At 37.2% G+C, this 23,133-nt stretch overlaps 1 protein-coding gene across 2 annotated transcripts; it reads right to left on the minus strand.

The window, feature by feature from the left end:
* Window positions 1-84: 84 nt before the first annotated feature.
* si:ch73-256j6.4 lies at window positions 85-23,088 on the minus strand. Of its 2 annotated transcripts, XM_073937034.1 has the most exons (8): window positions 22,940-23,063; window positions 6,634-6,733; window positions 6,419-6,543; window positions 5,928-6,230; window positions 5,439-5,747; window positions 2,159-2,443; window positions 1,028-1,318; window positions 85-938 (listed from the first exon to the last, which is right to left on the minus strand). In XM_073937034.1, exons 1-8 carry the CDS (start codon window positions 22,983-22,985, stop codon window positions 787-789), a joined length of 1,611 nt encoding a protein of 536 aa, XP_073793135.1. In that variant the 5' UTR covers window positions 22,986-23,063; the 3' UTR covers window positions 85-786. The 2 variants fall into 2 exon arrangements, with proteins under 2 accessions (XP_073793135.1, XP_073793134.1); XM_073937033.1 differs by having other exon boundaries at window positions 6,419-6,733; window positions 22,940-23,088.
* Between the last annotated feature and the right edge of the window lie 45 nt (window positions 23,089-23,133).

The following is a 23,133-nucleotide window of genomic DNA, read 5'->3' on the forward strand; positions in this document are numbered from 1 at the left end:
TTGTGTCGATGTCCCATTAATGATAGGACTTACTGTATATATTTCCTATGAGGACTAATAATACTGACCTTAAAATGTTTTTTTGAAAAATATAAAAGTTATGCTCCATACAAACTGCACAAGTCACAATGAACGTGTTACATTTATGGCCCATTTCCACTGAGCAGTAAGGTTCTGTACAGCACAGTACTCGTTTTTTGACTCTTTCCACTGTCAAAGGTGCTAAAATAGCTCTTTACAAAGTAGTATGTTGACTTTTAAGGTCACCATTTGGCAGTGGAGACACAAGCCTGATAAAGGTAGACCTCAACACTCAGTGGAAACAAGACACAAATAATACACTAGACCTCAAAACAAATGTTGTGTGAATGTTGCTCTGATGAGCTGTTTTACTCCTTCAGAGGGCGCTCGACATGATGAAATAAAACATGACGAGACTCTTGAACTGAAAAGAGAGAAAACTTTATTGATAAACACACTCAAATACATCTGACAAATGCACAGTAGAGTAAGATCTGTCTAATTTCAGATAAACATAAACAAAGTATTTTATATTGCATCTGCACAATTATAAAGCTACAAAACAGGAACATTCCCTTGTATATATAATGTAATACAAAAAGCCTGTTGTACTGAGCTAAATGAAAGCAAAGCTTTGTATTTTAAGTCTGCTGCTGTATTTATGTCAAACCCTCACATGAGCTGCATCAGAACCATCAGGTTCATCTAAAATCTTCAAAATAAATGAAGCTGAAATGACTGAAAGCAGTTCTCTGACATCATCATTCAGGTTTGTGATGCGTGAATATGTGCTTGATCTTGTTCAGCTCTTCTGGATCTGATGTCATAAAGCACAATAATGCCAATAGCCACGCCCACCAGAGCAGAGAGGACCAATCGGATCGCAGCTTCAGTAGGACCACAGCAGTGAACAGAGCCTGAGGAACAAACACATCAAACTGAGCTCAGATCAGTCAATAAAGCTTCATATCAGCACTGCCATCCACTAATATCAGCTCTGCTGTACCTGAACATGTGGGACAGAGTTGACTGATGTCCAGATGTTGAGTCTGGTTGCTGATGGTGTTGTTGATCACACAGCTGTAGGTGTTGTTGTCCTGATATTCCACCTCCAGAGGTAGAGAGAGACTGATGCTGAGATCAGACACACTGATGCTGGACAATAAACTGTTTCCTTTGTACCAGGAGAGACTCACAGCGCTCACATTCACCACTGAACACAGCACTGAACAATTATACTGCACTGATGAGAAACACTGAGAAGAATTTCTGATGAGGACAGGAACAGGCAGAGGAGCTGAAAACGCCAGAGAATAAAGAGACTGAAGTAGACAAGATATAGGTGCTGGTCATATAATTATAATATCTTTGAAAAGTTGATTTCACTAATTCCACTTAAGAAGGGAATCTTGAGTAATGTAAACATTCAATCCACGCAGACTGATATATTTCAAGTGCTAATTTCTTTTAATAATTAACATCATAAAGATGAAAAGAAATTAGCACTTGAAATATATCAGTCTGCGTGGATTGAATGTTTACATTACTCAAGTTTCCCTTCTTAAGTGGAATTAGTGAAATAAATCAAGATTTTATAAGTATATGACCAGCATCTGTGTATATATTGGACATATTTCCTAATGACATGGGTGAAAATCCTAGTGGCCTAAAGCTTTTGCACAGTACTGTACATCAAGTTTCAATGCTGATTTGGCCAGCGTGTCTGCCACCTCATTCCCCGCAACTGAATCATACACAATATACTGCTCATCTATCACTGGTCTTATTTTACAGTACACTCTTTTCTGTCATTTTCTTCATTTGTGATGCAAAATATTGATCCATACTTACTGACCACCTTCAAATTAAATAAATATTTATGTTCTGATCTCAAGTCAAAGTAAAATAAAGAGTACACCACAATCAGAGGCCACTTTTTATGACGTCATCATGTGTAGACTTCTTTCAAATTATTATAAAATCTAAATCTATCATCAACCCTAGATACAAATTTATTATCATAAACAAATAACAAAATAGAGCATTTTATATTAAAGATAAATGTATCATAAATACTGGCCATCCCTGCAAGTAGATATGTTTCTATGATGGAGTAACACACCAACATTAAACTCACCAACAGTGAGAAAGAAGTGAATTTTTCCCACATTGCTCCATCGTTCATAAACTCCTGAATGTTCAGTTCTGATGTCTGTGATTGTCAGAGATCCAGTTTTATTGTCCAGTTCCAGTCTGTCTCTGAATCTCTTATCAAGATTATCAACAAATACAGAGACTCTGCCAAAAAATTCTAGGAATTTAGCAATTAAATTTTGTTCTTTTCGAAACATCCAAAAAATCATATTTCCAGTGAAACCAGAACTCAGAGTGACTGAATCTCCCTCCTTCACTGATATTTCATCTTTAACACACAAAGAGAAGAAACAGAAACAGGGTTTGAGTCAGATTAAGATAATTGAAAAGCTTTATGTTGTTCCTGAAAGTTAATTTTGTACACAGCTTGTACACAACAAATCTTGTACACAGCTGATCTCGCAACTCAATCTACAATTAGAGGGATACAAAGTTAGCTTTAGCTCTACTATAATAGATCTGGGTGTTGTAAGAATTGAAATATTACAAATATTTTTGATGTCTTTGACAATTCAAAACATGAGCTGAAAACAGAGACTGGTGACTTCACAACCCAGCAGGGGGGAATGCGGGAAAAACCAGTTCCTGCTGCATTTGCATCTGAGTATGCTGAAACTCGGCTTCATCCACCCCATCTCACGCATATGGTCATTTCAATGTTTGAATGTTCTAGATTAACCAAACTGACTTTAACTATTATGTTTGATATCATTTGAAATGTCTCAGTGCAATTTGTAAAATGGTCTCATTCTCTCAGAAATAGACATAATCAGAACAATAAATATATAACTTCAGGCATCTTTTGAACCACTGTGAAGGGTGTGACTTTCCACAGGCAACACTAAGTGTGAATTCCTTTTGTTATTCACACCCCCTTCCTTGAGGGAATTCTTGGATTATTTAAGGTAAGGTTTGAGTAAGGCCCAGCGCAATTCTGCCTAACCAGATCAGCCCATAACATGGCTTGCTCCATGTTATGTATATTTTTGAAGTCAGGAATGCATCTTTTTCATCTTGGATTTGTCTTTGATAATTTGATGTTTTGTATTGATCGTTTATGAATTGACTGATTGAATTGGCATAATACATTTACCTGACTAATAAATTATGTTTTGAATTATTCAAACCTTGTGTTGTTATCACTGATAAATGTTGTTGTCCATAGCACTACAAGCCACTGTACAGGTAACGGATTAAAACATGTTAGACGGAGCAGCGTGGCACGCTATACAATGTTGTTAGAGATCCGACTAACAAATTGGCATTATTTCAAGTATACTTGGACTGTAAAAGGCCAACTATTTAGAACAACAAAATATTGTTAGAACTACTTTAAATGTGTATATTTAGGCCTTCATCTACAAACTTATAATCCTGTGCGATTATTATTAAAATACTTTGTCTTGATTAAGTAGATAACAGATCTATGGGGACCACATAAAAATCTCCTAAATTGAGTAAGTAGGGTTCTGCCTTTTTAGGAGAGTGGTTAATCGCCTCTGTTTAATGACCAAGACTGACAAGCTTGTATTAAGAGATTGTATACCCGGCCGGTGCAAGACTCGAGATGCTAAAGGAATCTGAGTAAATGAGAATAAGGTATAATAACAAATCAAAAGAATATTCAATCATAATCTAAAATAATGTGAAAGGAAACAAAATAATCTTCTCAATGTTTTATAATTGGAGTCAGATAAAACGAGGATAAATATATTAATATTCTAATAAACCACCTCATACTAAAATTTGAGTCAAATATGAGCTAAGTTTAATATAAATCAACATTGTGCACTGGAAAGACCGAACATGCAGTGAACCTTCATCCACCATTGGATACCGTCATTTTACCAACTGGCTGGACCCTACAGAGTCATATTAGACAGCAATCTAACTTTTGAAAACCATATATCCCATGTCACAAAAACTGCCTTCTTTCATCTGAGAAATATCACTAAATTACGAGGTAAGCTGTTCAACTCAGATGCAGAAAAGCTAGTCCATGCTTTTATGACTTCTAGGCTGGATTACTGTAATGCTCTGTTTGATGGCTGCCCAGCATCCTCTATTAACAAACTTCAATTAGTACAAAATGCAGCAGCCAGAGTTCTGACCAGGTCTAGAAAATATGATCATATCACCCCAATTTTATCCTCCTTACACTGGCTGCCTGTTAAGTTTCATATTGAATTTATAATATTGCTTCTTACCTATAAAGCTCTAAATAATCTAGCTCCTGTTTATCTAACCAACCTTCTGTCTCACTACAATCCAACTCGCTCTTTAAGATCTTAAAACTCAGGGCTTCTGAGAATAGCAAAATCGAGTAAAGGAGGTCGAGCCTTCTCTTTCATGGCTCCTACACTCTGGAATAGCCTTCCTGATAACGTCCGAGGCTCAAACACACTCTCCCAGTTCAAAACTAGATTAAAGACCTATCTGTTTAGTAAAGCATACACTCAATGCATCACCTAGCAGGTTCCACACAGGCTTCTGCATCTTGTTTATATACACTATGAACAGCAGCTACGCTAATTATTTTCTTTATCCTCTATTTTCACCTGGGGATACTCATCCCGAGGTCCTCAGATTATGCAGAGTCACTGATTGGATCCAAGACCAGCGACGAGATGATCCCGAGGTTTCCATATCCGGGACCAGGCCATATCCTGAGCTGCTGCTGGTCATGGGGAGTGGAGAACATGAGTCTGATTCCAGCGACGCTCCAGGGACAGACAAGTCTTCGCTGAGGCCAGCTTCCAGCCTCCATCGTGGTGACTGAAGCTCTGCACAAGACTTTTGGCCAGCGAAGAAATTAAAATGGTCGTGCCCAACTAAATCTGGTTCTCTCATGGTTTTTTTCTTCACTCCTATCAGGTGAAGTTTTTTTCCCTCCCCGCTGTCGCCACTGGCTCGCATGGTTCAGGATTGGTAGAGCTACGCATCGATGAATTTGCTCTTCAGTGTTTGAACTCTCAGTAATGACTTTAAACCACACTGAACTGAGCTAAACTAAATTGAACTGAACTTAAACACTAAAAACTGAACTACACTGTTCCAGTTACCATGACCATTTATGTGAAGCTGCTTTGACACAATCTACATTGTAAAAGCGCTATACAAATAAAGCTGAATTGAATTGAATTGAATTAATTTTAGTATCATAATACAACAGAATATACACAAAATAGTAAGAGAGTGTGTGGATTAATGTTACATCTGGTGATTATAAAATACAAACCAGATGAAACACATTTGCAACTTACCACAGACAGTGAGATCGAAAGAAATATGAAGATTGTTGGTCTGTAGTTTATAATCTCCAGCATGTTCAGTTCTGGTGTCTGTGATGGTCAGAGATTCAGTTTTCTTGTCCAGTTTCAGTCTGTCTCTGAATCTCCCATCAAGAACATCATCAAATACAGAGAATCTGCTGGTCTGTTTATTGATTTCTGCTATTAAAGTGTCTCCATATCCAAACCTCCACTGAATCTGATCATCATTCCTCAGTTCAGAGACACCAGAGCTCAGAGTGACTGAATTTCCCATTTTCACAGACACTCTTTTCCTGTTACCTGTATCCACAAACACACAGAGGAGAAACAGAATCAGATCATGATTAACAGAGACGGTCATTTGATGGTTTACAAAAGTAAATTTACATTTAAAATGAAAACTAATAATATATTCAGATTAATAATTGTGTCTTTGTTCTGACTAAAAAAGAAACACGATGAAACTAATATTGAACTCACCAGGAACTGTGAGTTTAACAGTGTTGGTTTCATTGTTGGTCTGTAGTTTATAATCTCCAGCATGTTCAGTTCTGGTGTCTGTGATGGTCAGAGATCCAGTTTTCTTGTCCAGTTTCAGTCTGTCTCTGAATCTCCCATCAAGAACATCATCAAATACAGAGAATCTGTTGGTCTGTTTATTGATTTCTGCTATTAAAGTGTCTCCATCTCCAAACCTCCACTGAATCTGATCATCATTCTTCAGTTCAGAGACACCAGAGCTCAGAGTCACTGAATATTCCTCATCTTTCATTTCTATTTTATCTTCATCACCAAACACAGAAATAGAACAAATATCAACATTCACATAATAATATTTTACAATCTGAATGGTAAATTTTAAATGAATATAACACAGAATAACAGAAGAGACTCACAGCAAAGCAACATTTAATAAGAATTAATATGGATTGGTTAGAAAATATAATGGGTGAAACAAATATTCAACTGACCAGAGAACGAAAGAAAGACCATCTTATTCATCTGGTTGGTCTGTAGAATATATATTGATTGATCATCAGTTCTGGTGTTTGTGATGGTCAGAGATCCAGTTTTATTGTCCAGTTTCAGTCTGTCTCTGAATCCCCCATCAAGAACATCATCAAATACAGAGAATCTGTTCGTCTGTTTATTGATTTCTGCTATTAAAGTGTCTTCAATAACAAACCTCCACTTAATATGATTATCATTCTTCAGTTCAGTGACACCAGAGCTCAGAGTGACTGATTTTCCCTCCTGCACTTGATAAATATGAAAAGGAAATCCTCCTGTAGAACAGAGTTTGTCATATTAAAGCTAAAAATCACATGAAGTCTTCTCTAAAATACTTAATTTAAATAGGAAATTAATTTCATTTTGTTTGGCTTTGGACCTTCATATTTATTTAAATTAAAGAGCCTGTATTTTGGGTTTGTGAGAATGACTTTCCATGTAGTGTGTAACACAGCTCTAAGTGAAGTGAAATATCCAACTAAGACTTAAACCCTGAAAGTGAACAGTCGACTCATAGTGCTTTAAATGAATCGTCTTGATAATGCCACAGCGGAATGAACCGTCAACTTATCCAGCACGTTTTTTTGATGTAGCAGATGCCCTTCCAACCCATCTCTGGAAAACATCCACACACACACACACTCATTCACACTCATACACTACAGACAATTTAGCTTACCCAATTCACCAGTACTTTGGACTGTGGGGAAAACCAGAGCACCCAGAGGAAACCCACGCGAACACAGGGAGAACATGCAAACTCCACACAGAAACACCAACTGACCCAGCCGAGGCTTGAACCAGCAACCTTCTTGCTGTGAGGCAACAGCACTACCTACTGCACCACTGCGTTGCCTCTCTCTCTCTCTCTCTCTCTCTCTCTCTCTCTCTCACTCTCTCTCTCTGTATATATATATATATATATATATATATATATATATATATATATATAGTGGCAGATCTGCCAGTGTGGTTAGCATGGAAACGACTCCCTCACCGTGATCACACCTCATCACGGGCTGATCAGGGGTAGCTGCTGCTCGTTTGGATGAGAGTATTTAACAGACGCCGTCCTGACAGACGGAGAGCACGATGACAGCAGGCCACACGCGGAGTTCTCTCCTTCCACTGGGCACCCTGATCGGCACTTCACCCTGCACAATCCTTCGACCCTTGGACATATATATATATATATATTCTACCAATAAATGATATCATTAAAAAACTTAACGTTTTTCAACCTGACAAACCTTTTTATTGCTTAATTCCGATAAAACTGAGGTTGTGCTTATTGGACCCAAAAACATCTCACGCAAAAACCTAGAACACTGTCTAATCCTTGATGGATTCTAAGTTCAATCCTCATCTTCAGTCAAAATTTGATAGATTTTTGATAGCAACCTGTCATTTGAAGGCCAGACAATTTCAAGTATCTGTAAAACTGCACTTTTACACCTTAAAAATGTTGCCAAACTTCGACAAATGCCTGATAAGGAAAAGCTCAGTCATACTTTCATGACATCTCGATTAGATTATTCTAATGTGTTACTAGGGGCTTGCCCTGTTGGCCTAATTACCAAACTTCAGCTGGTTCAAAATGCAGCTGCTAGAGTGCTTTCTAGAACAAAGAAATATGATCATATTCAGGGCTTGACATTAACTTTTTTGATCACCAGCCACTGTGGCTAGTAGATTTCCAATCATTCTAACATTACTAGCCGCTTGCCATTTTTACTTTACACAATTTTGTTGTATGGAAAATATATTTTATGTGCATAAATCAGACTTTGACTTACTAAAATTACTTGATTTAGACCTTGTGTTATGTCCACATGCCTTCTCATTGATGTGATTTTTTTGTATGTGTTGTGCATGAGTATGCTTAGTATGCCTGGGCTAATAGGTTGTATCGCAGTTTAGTTTAGTATTAGTTTACTTTAGAGTTAGTTTAGTTGAGTATTAGTTTTTTTTTCACATGACTTTTCAGAGCTCAAAATTAAGGATTGACCACATTTAGACCAATCTCTGACCACACCAAAAATAATTATTTATTAGGCACAAAAAAATGACAAATTGACCTATTAACAAAAATAACTGTGAGCAAAAAGAAAGCAGGTAAAAACATACTGTGTGTAATAATGAAAGGATGATCTAGTGCACATGGTTAATGTTAGACCTGTTTATAATCTGTTAAAATAATAAATAAAATGAAAACAGTGACAGCTGCTGCTTACAAAAGGATATATATATATAATTTTTTTTACATATATATATATATATATATATATATATATATATATATATATATATATATATATATATATATATATATATATATATATATATGGGCAATTCCATGCAAATGTCAACCTTGCCATAAAAAAATAATTTTGTTTTCTCCAAAAAAGAGAAACCGTTTCTACATTTTTTGTGTTAGCAAGTATTTAACAGTACTTTAAAAATACTCGTAAATGTATCTGTCAGTATTTCAAACTATTATATTTAATTTGCCAAAATCACACAAGTGGCAATTTCACAGCTGTCACATCCATAACGGAAATGTGTCACATCCATAATGACACTTTTTCTTCATAATTGCAAAAATGTCAAATAAAATAAAATCAATCATTTTAATTCTATAGTGAGCCGACTCATACCTGTTTGATGAGCATTGTGTCTTTTTTTTTTTTTTTTTATGTGTACATGGAACTTCACCTGTGTATGGTACCTTGTTGCAATTTTAGGGTGCTTTCACACCTGTGAATCGATTCAGTTGTTCCGAAACAGAGTTTAAAATTGTTACATTGTTGCTCTTTGCTCTTGGAGCGGTTCGCTTTCACACTGCAAAGTTTCTAATCGGACTAAAAGAGCTAAAACAAGTCACGTGCGAGTAAACTCTCCTTACATTGGTCAGAGTGTCAGGGTTTATTTTGTAGCGTCCCGCTCAGCTGTCAGGAGAGGTGGTGGTTTGATGGTGATTGACAGGGTGCGCGCGCGTGACGTGTCTGAGGAGAGACGCGGTGGGGAGGGGTGAGAAGGGTGCGCGAGATGCCTATTTGAGGACTTGGAGAGAGACGCGAGATTACCGGGAGATCATCACTCGTTTGCGGGCATCCGGAGACTCGCGAAACTTCCCGCCCTACTCATAATTCTCTCTTCATGTAGCCGTAAGCCTATTACATATCCATAAAACACTGTAATATAACCGCGCTCGGATCGGATCGCATTCTCACTGCAATCGAACCGCTCCAGGGTTCGTTTCAATCGAGCCGAGACCACCTCATTTAAGCGATCTCGGAGCGATTACTTTGGCGCGGAACAGAGTGCGATTGCCCTGTTCACATATGCCAATCGAACCGCGCTAACTGGGCAAACGAGATACGTTCCGAAACAAAAGTGTAGGTGTGAAAGCACCCTTAGTTTCCCTAATGGGATAATAAAGCTGAGTCTGAGTCTGAGTGTCTTTTGGGTTGTGCAGTTTAACTGTCAGAATTTCTAAATAATCTGTTGTTGACTGTAAATACACAAACTTTTTTTGTCACATCCATAACACATGTTTATTTTCCTAATTTAAAATATAAAACATGTTTACATATTGATATTTTTCTGCTCCCAGAACTCTGTGGTGAGCTGTTTTGGAAAATATAAACAGAAGTTTCAATATAATGTCAACATATACTTTCTGTGTGAAATTATGTTTTGAGTTTTTGCTGCAAATGTCACATCCATAATGCTGGAATCGCTTATATATATATATATATATATATATATATATATATATATATATATATATTTTTTTTTTTTCTTTTTAAATCTCTAACTCTTGAAAGCGGCAGGACTGTGGGTACACGATCATCACTTTTTGTTCAGTCCGTTTCAAAGATAACCAGTCGGACCAGTTGCGTTTCCTTTAGGCACGGTTGCTTTACGCAAGTAAACAGGAGCGTGTGCGGTTTTTTAAAGTCGCGCATTACATAACCTGTGCGTGCGAGTGATCGTCCTCTCATTTAGTATTCACCTGCTTTCTTTTGCTCGCATGGACATTTATTTTTGTCTGACGTGCTGCTTCTCGATTCTAAGATCACATTTGCATGAATTTTGGGCCATCTCTATTGTCAAACCCTGCTTTTAAGAAAATTACAATTTAAAGGGTCACGAAACACCAAAGCACATTTTGTTGAGCTGTTGACAGTCGTATATGTGTCCCACACTGCTAAAAACACTATCAGGACACCTATATTTCACTAAAAAGTGTAAATTGGTTGTTTTTGCGTTATTTCAAGCAAATTCGTACTTCCGGTTTGAAACTAATTTTTGAAGCTGCGTCACGGTCATGACATAATAGTGTGTATTCCAGCGTGCAGAATGGACGCCTGTGCCAGAGTGTGTCTTATTACGTCTTACAGTGTGATGCATTAATGCATGAGTAAGGCTTGGTTCAAACCAATCAGCGTGCTCTATTGTGCAACTTCATTAATATTCATTACTGTCACAGTGTTTACACCACAGAGACGCCACTTTGTGTTGGCAAAACAAGCGTGAAGGGTTGCTTTTATAGTTTGCTGCAGTTAGGTTTTGTTTTCATTTTCTCTCTGTGAGAGCGCAGCTGGAGTCACGTGTGGATTAACAGTGTACGCGACGCTCGACAACAATAACTTACGTGTCTAAGGAGGATTATTGTTTACCTGAGAGCTGTTCTCATCTGCAAACGCTGAGATCTGGATTCGCTTGTAGTCTCCTCTTAATAAAGACGCGGCTCTAGTTGCTGGTGATTGTCCTGTCTCTACAGATTTGGTAAGTGAGCGAGCAGTGCTCTTTGTTTATTCAGTTTGTATTTTATTCGTATCAAACAAACGATTTCACCGAGTGTAAACAAGTTAGCACTAACAGTTACTACCAAACTATAACCTCGTGTTGGATTTTGTGACCGGAATAACACACGCGGATTTCTGACACTACCTGCCGTGTAATGCAGTTTCCGGGAAATGCTGAGTTTTTTTTTTCTCTCATTCACCGTGCGGTATCAAACATTGCATGAAAAATACACGCTTAGAGCAGCGCTTCGAATCAAAAATCTCGTTTGTCGGGAGGGACATTAATGAATTCCCTGAATGAAAGAACCAAACTGCAGTTAAAGTCCACCATTTAATAATTTGGCAAATAATTCGACTACAGATATCCATGTAAACACAGTCACATTGTCCGCTGTGGTTGTGTGTTTTGACTCTGAAATTCAGCGCGCCCAAATAGACACTCCCATACCAAGCCTCTTTTGTTCCTCCGACACTCCCCCCTAAACAGAGCTGGACACGCCCACTTTTCTGACTTTTTACAAAGTAGAGGTGTGAAAACACACTGCTGAAACGAGGGGGTTTCATGGCCCTTTAAAAAAAAATTATCTTTAACCAGACAAAGCGGCTAGTAGTAGTGTCCGTTTAGCCCGCCACAGCAGAAATCACATTTAGCGGGTGTTGTTAAGCCCTGATCATATTACTCCAGTTCTGTCATCATTGCATTGGCTCCCTATAAATAATATTTAAATTAAAACATTTGATTGACTACCTACATACCCTGAACGGCTTGGTTCCCCAGTATTTGAGGGAGCTCCTGGTGTATTACAGCTTGTCACGTCCACTATGCTCAATTAATTCTGGACAATTGATTATTCCCAGAATATCAAAATCAATGGTAGGCAGTAGATATTTCTCAGATCTGGCACCTAAACTCTGGAACAGCCTTCTTAGCACAGTTCAGGAGGCAGACACACTGTCTGTTTAAAACTAGATTAAAGACACATCTCTTAGCATTAACATACACATAAAACACAGAGCCAGGAACAGTTCCCAAAAGAAGTTATCATTTGAACGGCATCTACACTTATGTTAGTCTATTTTTCCTTATCCTAGGGTCTTCATAATCCTGGACCGGGCCGTATCCTCAGCAAATGCTGTGGTGGTAATGGAGATGTGGGGAGCATGAGACTGTTTACTGAAAGACCCCAATGACTGGTATCATACTCAGACCTGCAGCTTCTCCACTATAGACGTCGTGTTTGCTGGCCTCACGCATCAAGCACCTGTCAGTCAGTCAGCACGTCACCTTTAAGGGTTAAACAAATGACGCGCACACAGTAAAGTTTGCACTGTTATAATTCACGTACCTTTTAATACATTTTGGTGCGATTATTACCAGCTAATATAAAACACGACAATGTTCTGAATGGGAAGCTGTAATATTTTTGGTGTGGTGTCCGCCACGGAAAAATTAATGTAGCGGAAACCATGTAACTACCATTCGAGAGGATTTCCTGTGGTGTTAATGTTGATAATGTAAATAATCTTGAATTTAATCCTCAGTTGTAGTTGGAAGCTTTAACCTTGGATCGTGATGTTTGTTGGATACGTTTGTCTTTTTGATGTCATTTATGGTAAATGCACGCTCGAGTAGTCGATTGCTTCTGAAAATGCTGACTAGTGGTTGAAGTAATCGATATCTCGACTAGTCGACTAGTCTATGCAAGCCCTAGTGTAGAGTTTTTGAGAGTTCAGCATGGCAAATGAAAAAGACAAGAAAGAGACAAAGCGTAGGATAGATCAAAACACAGTGCATTGCCGTCAGTGTTTCAACAGACACAAATTCAGACAGACACAAAAAAAAGACGAATGCAGATATTTTTTGTTACAAAGATAGCCTAGATCAGTGGTTACTAACAGGCAAATAAAGGTCAGTGTTCACACCCAGAAGCGCCCAACACAGACCTGGACCTATAGAGATCTGTGCAGGTTGGTTACTTAAGTCCCGCTCCCACTGGGTGTTATTCTGCACACAATTACTCCTGCTATATATTTTTAAAGTGGAAATAAAGCACTCAGTCAAGTTTACATTGTTTTGTAAATTGATTTACACTTTCATGAAAATATATTAAACAAACTTGATTAATGTAACCATTTAGCAGAAAACTGCATGTTTTTGCTATAGCTTTTAGACCTAGAGTGCCGCCATCTTGAAATATCACTGTGTCTGATGTCACGGGGTTGGTTCTATTCCCTCAGCTGAACAGATACAGTGGAAGTAATGGACTGAACATGGAGACTGCAAAGCCTAATGTAACTCAATGTGTAACTTTGTGGAGCTAGTGCAAATACAAGCATCAGATGTGTCTAATATAAAAATATTTGTATTTATTAGATTTTTCTTTTTCTCCCTTTTAATTACCGATCATTTGATGCACTTTGGTTCACTGTCTGTATTAATCTGCCTGACTGCCTATATACATATACAGTGGGGGAAGTAAGTAAAGCGCTAGTTTAACACGTCAATATATTTCTCAGAAAACATCTTTCTAAAGGTGCACATGAAGAAAGGAAAGAGTAGAAAGGCAGTGAAAGCTTAGAAAGCAGCTAAAATCTCTCAGTAGTTCTTCAGCAACCCTCGGACGGTCCATAGTGTAAATGAACATCAGCTGATTCAGTCCAACATCTACATTAGCAGGAGGATTAAGATAAAACCAGGGTGGACATTTAAGCAAGACAATGACCCAAAACACAGCCGAGGAGACTCTCAAATGTTTTCAAAGAAAGAAAATCAAGCTGTACAATGGTCCAGCCAATAACCTGACCTGAATTCAATACAAAAAAACTCAAAATGGAAGGGAACATCAGGAAATAAAAAAAGAGACTTATTGTTTTTATATCACCCCAATATGACCTACATACCTAAACACAGTTCTATCCAATTTTCATCATATGTGCCCTTTAAAAATAGTCAGGCAGGCAAAGGTCAAAACAGGTGCAAGCAGGAGCATACAGGTAATCCAGAGAGGTGTTGATATAAACAGATGAATGGTCAGGACCGGCAGCAGAACAACATAAACAATAAACAAAGCAAGGATCAATAACACGGCTAGACAAGGCAAGAATAAGGCCACGGTCACACTAGAATAATTAAATAAGATAATTAGACATTTAAAAAAGCGAGCTAGTGGTCCATTGTTACATTCCATGGTGTTTTGAATGTATTATTGTGTTTGGTTTCTCTTTCTCTCTTTCTCTCTCTCTCTCTCCCTCTCCGTTCCTGCAACCTGTTTCTCAGCTAGGTGTGGAGGAGAGGAAGTTGATTGATTGCACCTGCTACTTAAAAGCCTGCCAGTTGCAAGCCACATTGAAGCTTGCTTTCAGAGTGTGGTCTCTCTCCTGCCTGGTTGTTTGATTGAGAAAGATTATTGGTGATTATTTAACTTGTTGAAGTTAAAATCTGTTGTAAAAGCTTTTTAAGCCACTTGAACTCTGCTTTTGAAAACTAACTTTGTGTTTGGAAGCCGTAGGGAGGTGGGTGCCGTTTTATTTCTAAAACCCTTTTTCTCTTGTTTATGTTTAGTTAGGGAGTTAGAGTACGTTTCTGTTGTTGATTTAATTTTACTTTGTCAGTTTAGACAGTTTTACTCCCTAACTAGCTAGAGTGTACTTTTGTTTGTTGTTTTGGTCTTTCCCCTGAAGTCTATTTTTGCTTTCCAGTTTGACTCTTGTACATTTGTTAATAAATTATTTAACTTGAATTTGGTGTGTCCAACCAACATTTTAAAAACTTTTCACTGTTACTCCCACTCCTAGACATTTAACATCAGGGACATAACACCATGTTTTAAATTCCAGTGCAGAGATGTCATGTTTTGGCAACAGGACTGAATGGCAACGTAAACATTTATATATCAATGAAAGGATCTTGATAGGATGGACATCTGATCTGCACAATAATAACACGACAGGATAAAGTGTGCTAAGAAGTGATCTGAAAGACCTTTACAGTCCTGTAAGTGTTAAAGAATAATTGAAGATTATAAGTAAAATAACGTCATGGTTTATGTTTGTTCTTTGTGAATTTGTGCAGATCATGAAGATGAACATTTCTGCTCTGCTCAATGAAAAAATGCTTAAAAATGAAAATAAATAAAGAAGGAAAGAAAATCCAATCGGTTCACTCCGAGCAGAATTGATATTTTTTCGGTTCTGTTCTTGCGTTCCTTAAAGAGCCCATATTTTTTAAAATTCCCCTCCATGTAGTGTGTAACACAGCTCTAAGTGAAGTGAAATATCCAGCTAAGGCTTAAATCTGTAAGAGTACAGTGTTTAAAACGGTTGATTCATCAATAAAAGAGTCGACTCATAGTGCTTCAAACGAGTCGCCTTGATAACGAGTCATAAGGTGTTTCGCCATGACGTACGAACGAAACCAAGTTATTCACATGCACGCGCAAACCCGGGAGATTTGAAACCTGCGGCCCCGCCCTCTGACACAGATACCCACACACACACACACACACACACACACACAAACATGCCGGTCGATTGTTAAAGGAAGGATCAGTAAAAAGTAGTGATAGACATGTCAGGACATGGATCGGTTTCTTCCTCCATTTCTCAAGTGTAAGTACGTGTGATTAAAGTTGTTGCCTTGTTTACTCTAGCTTGCAAATGTATTTAATTTAATTCAATTCATATTTAACTGCGATTTGTTACTTGTGACCGCGTGTACTGTATCAGGTTAACTCGCTATATTCTCATATCGAGTGCAAAGCCACGTTAAAAACGCGACGCGTGCGGCTTTGTTTACATTCAGTAGAGGAGGGTAGTGTGTGTGTGTGTGTGCCTTGTCGTCCAGAGGTGTGTGTTTGTGTGTGCGTGTGTGCGCGAGGACGAGGGCAATATGTCGATGTGTGTCTGTGAAAAGAGCAGTGTGACAAGCTAGGAGATCTCTTTGACAGTTCTTGGAGTTTTTGCCTAATAAAATAGTGTCGTCTGTATTTACATTGACCCACTGGCAGCTAAAATCCACGCCTCACACTATGAAGCGTGTATGAACTGTGATTACTTTTATATTGCTGATTAGCTATTGGGCATTTCACTGTCTCTCGCTGAAAGCAGTCGACCAATCGCAACAGACTGTCATCGGTCCAATCAGCGCAGATTAGCTTCGCGCTAAGGAGGGGTTTGGAAACAAATGAATCACTGGACGATTCATATGGGAGGCGCTGGGATAATTAGGTAAAAATAAATGCAGATTTTAAGCCCATGCAAGTGTTTTTTGACCTTGCATGCAAATTAGACTGTTGTTGGAGACCCTAACAACAAAAATATGACCCTATTTCATGTATTATATGGGGTCAACTGTATGTATATATATATATATATATATATATATATATATATATATATATATATATATACAGTTGACGTCAGAATTATTAGCCTCGTTTAATTTTTTTGCCAATTTCTGTTTTAACTAGGCAGGTTAGGGTAATTAGGCAAGTTATTGTATAACAATGGTTTGTTCTGTAGACTATCGAAAAAAAAAAAACTAGCTTAAAGGGACTAAAAATTTTGTCCTTAAAATGGTTTTCAAAAAATTTTAAACTGCTTTTATTCTAGCTGAAATAAAACAAATACGACTTTCTCTAGAAGAAAAAATATTATAAGACATACTGTGAAAATTTCCTTGCTCTGTTAAACATCAGAAATATTTAAAAAAGGAAAAAAAATAAAAGGGGGGCTAATAATTCTGATTTCAACTGTATATATATATATATATACAGGGCTCGAAATTGCGACCATTTTGGTCGCATATGCGCCCGAAAATTAATCGATGCGACCTCATAATATATTTGGGCGCATTAGTGCGACCTGTTTTGATTTTTTGTAAAAACGTGCTGAATCGCTCTTCCCTGCCGCTATATTGGTTCATATTAGCTGTCAATCACTCAAGGTTTTCCACTGTTAGATGACAGGGAGGGAGCTTTTATGTCCACGGGAAATGCAAACGGCTAAAGAGTGAAAACTTAAAGCACACAGGTTTGCAAAGTGCAAACCCCACCTAAAGTTGAGGCGCAGATGAAAGCGATCATGACACGTGGTGAATATGATCCGCCAGCTGAGATCAATAGAAAAGTACGTGCTTTTTGGAGAAGGTGGCCGAATCTCCATGCGTTGCATTCACTGCGTGTTCAGCGCAAATGTCCGCTAAAAGTCAAATCTAATACTGTATCATCGCCAAAGAAGCCCGCCTTTACTCAGTTAACACTGAAACTGCGGCTCATGACAAACAGCGGTTTTGCGCGATTTTTTAAAAATCTTTTGTTTGTTTTGCAGCAGAAATATTATTTATTAAACTGACATGCATATATATGCTGTTTAGCAGTACAAAATAAATATTTCTTACTGCAATGCTTCATTTTTGTTTGATGCAAACTATACATTTGTTTTTCATAAAGTAACAGACTTTTTATAGCAGATAACTTACATTCAAGCACATTCAAGGCAGCATGATGATGAGAAATGTAATTCATTGTTACTATTATTGTCATTTTCATCATCATTAATATTCTAGAATTATTAGACATACACATTTTGGAATTATTGCACACAAATATCAATGTCATCTCAGCATTAGTTATAGTTGTTTCTGGTTTTTGTTAGTCCTAATTGATGTTGTTTTAAAATACAATAAGTCCCTTAAAATACAATTTGCAGCGGTGCTCAATCATTTTTGCTGTGCTCCTAAATTTTTGAAGTTGGGAGCACCGGTGCTACCAAGTAAAAAAGTTAATTTCGAGCCAAGAGTTTGGTTTGGTTGCAAAATGCCATTTTTGGCAGTTAGATTTTATTATTGGAAATCACTGTTCAGATGTTGCTTAATATATGTGTGAATTGCTGCCATTAATAACATTTAAGAATGTATAGTTTAGGCCTGCCTACTACAAAATTTATTTTTTTATACCAGTATATACCAGTTTCTTTACAAAGTGTGATATAACACTTATGAAACGTTCAGCTAGCTCAGCATCCCCTGGAAGAAGAGTCGCCGCCGGTGAAGTGCTCATAGATTGCTCATTGATTACGCGATAAAAGATGAAGCCTTCAACTTCACAAAAATGTATAAAAACGCTACAAAAGTGGACCAGAATAACATGCATATGTCAACAATACACAAAAACAGCAGGGAAGCACTGTTTCTGTTGATGAAACACAACTCTATATCTCCTCTTAACCTGATAGTTTGTACGAATTAATGAAATTAATTGTGTAGCTGATATTAAACATCGGATGACTAAAAACTTCTTATTACTAAATTCAGATAAAAACTGAGGTTGTGCTTATTGGATTCAAAACTTCACATGCATAAAACTCGAACACTGTCTCACCCTTGATGGATTCTCAGTTCAGCCTTTATCCTCAGTTGATAGCAACATGTCATTTAAAGGCTAGATTTCAAGCATCTGTAAAACTGCATTTTTTTTTTCATCTTAAAAATGTTGCCAAACTTCAACACAGGGGCGGAGTGGCCATCTGGCAATTCTGGCAAATGCCAGAAGGGCCGGACCATATTTTTAAATGTGTTTTTTTTATTTGTAAATATGTATTGTTTTTACATGATTTTACAAGCTTTTATCTCTTACAAGATGTGATAGTATGATAATAATAATAATTATAATAATAATAATAAATGTTGAGCATTTGGTCCAATCTGCGACGGCCGGCTGGTTTTGAGAGGGGCTGCCGCCGACCCAATCTGAGGTTACGCGGACGTAATCAAAATCTAGCAAGAATGTAAAACAAATAATAAGTGCCACACAAGCTTGTCAGACATGTACCGTAAAAAGGAAAGGCGGTGCCGAAAAGCTCAGAGAAAGAGCGCAAAAAAGGGCTCTAAAATCAGACGCTGCCAAATGCATAAAGTTACTGAAATATTCTCGAACATTCAGCTGCTGCGTCGCAGGACAGTATCGCGGTAAAGGAGGTAGGAAAATAGAAAGTGTACTTCTAACTCATTATACTAAAACATACCAAGTAAAAGTCTCGCCATTCATGCTACTTCTGACAGTTTGTGATTGTGACAGTGACCTACATTTTGTTTAACAGTTGTAAGCTTAGCGTAGATCTCCGGTATATTTTAATAGGTCATTATCAGCAGATAACGTGATTTCGGGTATACAGACTGCTGTATGCTACTAGGAAAATTCTAACATGCAAATGAACCTAAACCTATAGCCACAGTACTGTAGGCATTTGTAGTGAACTCTGAATACATAGCAAGTCTTACATACATTAAATACATGCATAGATTACTATACTAGGATTCAGTATAGAATCAATCCTCTCATTGACAGAGACAATGAGATTCAATCTATCCAGAATTATTTTGACTCTTTATTCTGTCCACAAAGTTTCCAACAAGTACTGAGTATGCACGGGCTAACAATCACTTTGGGTATCCATGTGGGTTGGTGTGGTCTTCAACAAATTAAATAAACAAATGAAGGATTCAGAAAAAAACTTATACAAATAAAGATACTAAAACACTTCCATGTACAATTAACAAGGGGTATGAGATCACTGGTTGCCAGAGACACTTCAAAATAGAAGCTCATTTTTAACACTGTGGCTCTATTTAAAAATAAATTAGCCCTTATGATAGGAGTAACCTGTGAATGTGTATCACACACATACTCACACCTTTACAAACAAATGAAGATGCAGCACTAGCAACACTTCAGCATAATTTTACCAATAACTATATATCATGAAGGATTAAAAATGTACAAATCTGCTGGTGCACACAAATATTGCTGTTTTTTCCTTTTTGCTTTATATTCTATTCATTTTGTTGCTATTGTTGTTACTTAATTGTATTAATTTGTATACAGGGTTTCCGCAGGGTCTTAAAAAGTCTTAAAATGTCTTATATAAAAAAAATATATATATATATATATTAAACTGTCTTAAGTTCACTGGAATATTGGGTTGTAGATCTTGAATGATTTTAAACAGTTTTTAATTTCCCTCTGTCCAAGTAAAACTACCCAATCTGGCTTAATCAGTTTTTATTGCAAAGAGATTCAGTTTATTACAGCTGTTACATTATTTTCAGCAAATTCTCCAAATTAAATTCCCTAATCATGGAAGGAAAAATAAAGCAACACATCCCTTTACATGATCTTCCATTAATGCAACAACTATTTACCAGTTAACAGACCATTAGAAAAAATCCTTAGTGTTTAGTCCTGCATAAGTCTGAAATTTTATTCATAATAGTCTTTAAAGGGTCTTGAAATGTTTTAAATTTGATTTGAAGAACCCTGCCGAAACCCTGGTATTCAAATGTTCAGAGCAGAGTCAGTAAGAAAACATTTTGCTGCAATCTTTATGTCCTATACTGTGTTTATTAACTAGGGTGTTGCCAATACCAGTGTGAGAAAGGATGCTACGGTAGGCTTAGCAGAGTCAGGGGGGAGCGTGTTAGAGGTAAAAAAAAAAAAAATTACACATGGTACTTTGGGTTTGTAGTTAACTCTACATTAGAGGTGAATACATGACAAAAAAATGTAGTTAAGTCTACAAAGTTACATTTGAACTTAACTGCAGAATAGGCCATAATAATTATTATTATATTTATTCTTTAGGTCACCTATAATTGTTTCATAAGCACATATTTATTCAAAACTAGAATGAGTCAAGCCTAGCATAAGCAGTGATTCAAATAATGATGACAAAGTGACGGCAGAGACCAGCAAGAAGCATGGACACAATAAGACTTAGGCAAGAGTGAGGAACAAAAGGAACAAGTATAATCTCAGACAGCCATACAGTCATATTAAAATTGCAGAGTTACAGAGTTAAAATAGATAAGAAGATGTAGAATCAGACAATGTGTTTACTATCAACATAGAAACAAGGGGAAGCCAGCATAGTCTATAGACCGTGCCAATAAAGAACAACACTTCAGAGAATGACAAGTATAGTTATTTGTGAACAAAAGTATGCTGAATGTAGTGCTGCATGTCCATTTGTGTGTAAAGGTGTGTATGTGTGTGTGTGTGATACACATTCACAGGTTACTCCTATAATAAATAGCAGACAAATGGTAAAAACAGACAGCACACGGACTCTACGAGATTCACATATTATTTTAATTTAGTTTTACTGTATGAATTTGTTATAAACGGGTTGTTTTTGTTCCAGTCACATAAATTAAATGTTTAAATATCTATTAAATATATGGTTCTGCTTATATTATTTCACCATCTGTACACCAATATGAGTAGAAAATGTGCGGGTCCGTCGGTGGGGCTGTGACGGTGTGGTAATGTGGGCTGGTGTGGGTACAGTGCCAGGGCTGAATTTTTGTCCCAGTCCGCCCCTGCTGAGACATATACTATCATTGGTGTGGAATAGCTCATTCATGCTTTCATGACCTCTCAGTTAGATTATTTTAATGCGTTACATACATTAGGTGGTTGCCCTGCTGGCCTAATTAATAAACTTCAGCTAGTTCAAAATGCAGCTAGAATGCTTTCTAGAAGAAAGAAATGTAATCATTTTACTCCAGTTACTTCATCATTGCATTGGCTCCCTATTAAATATTGTATTAATTTTTTAATTTTTTTGACCTACAAAGCCCTGAACGGCTTAGCTCCTCAGAATTTGAGGGAGCTCTTGGTGTATTACAGCCCCTCACATGCACTATGCTCTATTAATTCTGGACAATTGATCAATCCAAGATTATCAAAATCAACTGTAGGTGGTAGATCTTTCTCATATCTGGCACCTAACCTCTGGAACAGCCTTCCTAGCACAGTTCAGGAAGCAGACACACTCTGTCAGTTTAAAACTAGAATAAGGCCCTCAAGCCAAAAACCAAAAAAGACCAAAAACTACATTGCTTTGACAAGCAATGGTTTGGTTGTACATGGAGAATAACGTCTTTACTCTGGGACTACCACTCTTAATTAAGATGCTTGCATTTAAAGTAAAGCATATCTCCCAGCTTTTACTGGGACACAGACAATTTTACTTCTGTCTAGTGTCGCCCCTGATGCAAGTAATTATATCACTTTCAAAACAAACATTTCCTGGTAATTAAAATGAAACCTTATTAACCAAGATGTCAATTACTTTCCTACTTCAGTCGATGAGGAAAAACAAGCAGGGTTTTTGTCCATTAAGCTGATTTTTATGTTATTTAGTAGTTTAAACTTCTGAACGGCAATTTCAGTGCAACAACAAATGGTTTAAATGTTTCCAGATGAGGAACAAATGTCTCAATTAGTAAAACAATCTGTCGTTTTCAATTTTATTTTTTACATTTTCTATACTGTTAACCACAAAGCTTGCATTCAAGTGCACAACCAGCTTTAGTGGTCAAAAAGTCCATAGATTTGTATTTTTTGATGAGTAAATACATGATTCTTCATGATTAAATACACACTCAATCAAACACAAGCTTTTATCAGTCTTAAGGTTACCATTTGGGGTTAAAATAAATGATAAACACCCGTAATACAAGATTGTGGCTACAAGTCATGAATGTAAAACAACACTATCCACAATCTTCACGTACACTTGTTTGGCACTCCAAAAATGAAACCAATTAACCATTATATTGTACCAGAAAAGAATTAAACCTTAATTATGTAAATAATTGCGACTCACCAACCAGACGCCACAAACACAAACAGAAGCAGAATCTGGGAAACATCTTCAATAACACTTTCAGTCCACAGAGATGAAGACAAACTCCTCAAAATGGCTTCAGTGATGAACTGACAGATGCTCTGGTGTGAGGCTGTTCCATTTAAAGTGATCTGAAACTCTACAGTCAGCTAAAATAACATCTTGCACTGCTG

Source organism: Danio rerio, chromosome 22 (genome assembly GCF_049306965.1).
Source record: "Danio rerio strain Tuebingen ecotype United States chromosome 22, GRCz12tu, whole genome shotgun sequence".
Taxonomy (NCBI): domain Eukaryota; kingdom Metazoa; phylum Chordata; class Actinopteri; order Cypriniformes; family Danionidae; genus Danio; species Danio rerio.

What these genes read in the sequence shown, in the direction of transcription:
- si:ch73-256j6.4 (XM_073937033.1), bottom strand. Translation starts at nt 22,985, where the DNA reads ATGTTTCCCAGATTCTGCTTCTGTTTGTGTTTGTGGCGTCTGGTTG. An exon ending in TGTTAAACTCACAGTTCCTG is followed by an intron (nt 5,748 to 5,927) that starts GTGAGTTCAATA and finishes TTGTGGATACAG; the next exon opens with GTAACAGGAAAAGAGTGTCT. An exon ending in TTTCGATCTCACTGTCTGTG is followed by an intron (nt 2,444 to 5,438) that starts GTAAGTTGCAAA and finishes TGTGTGTTAAAG; the next exon opens with ATGAAATATCAGTGAAGGAG.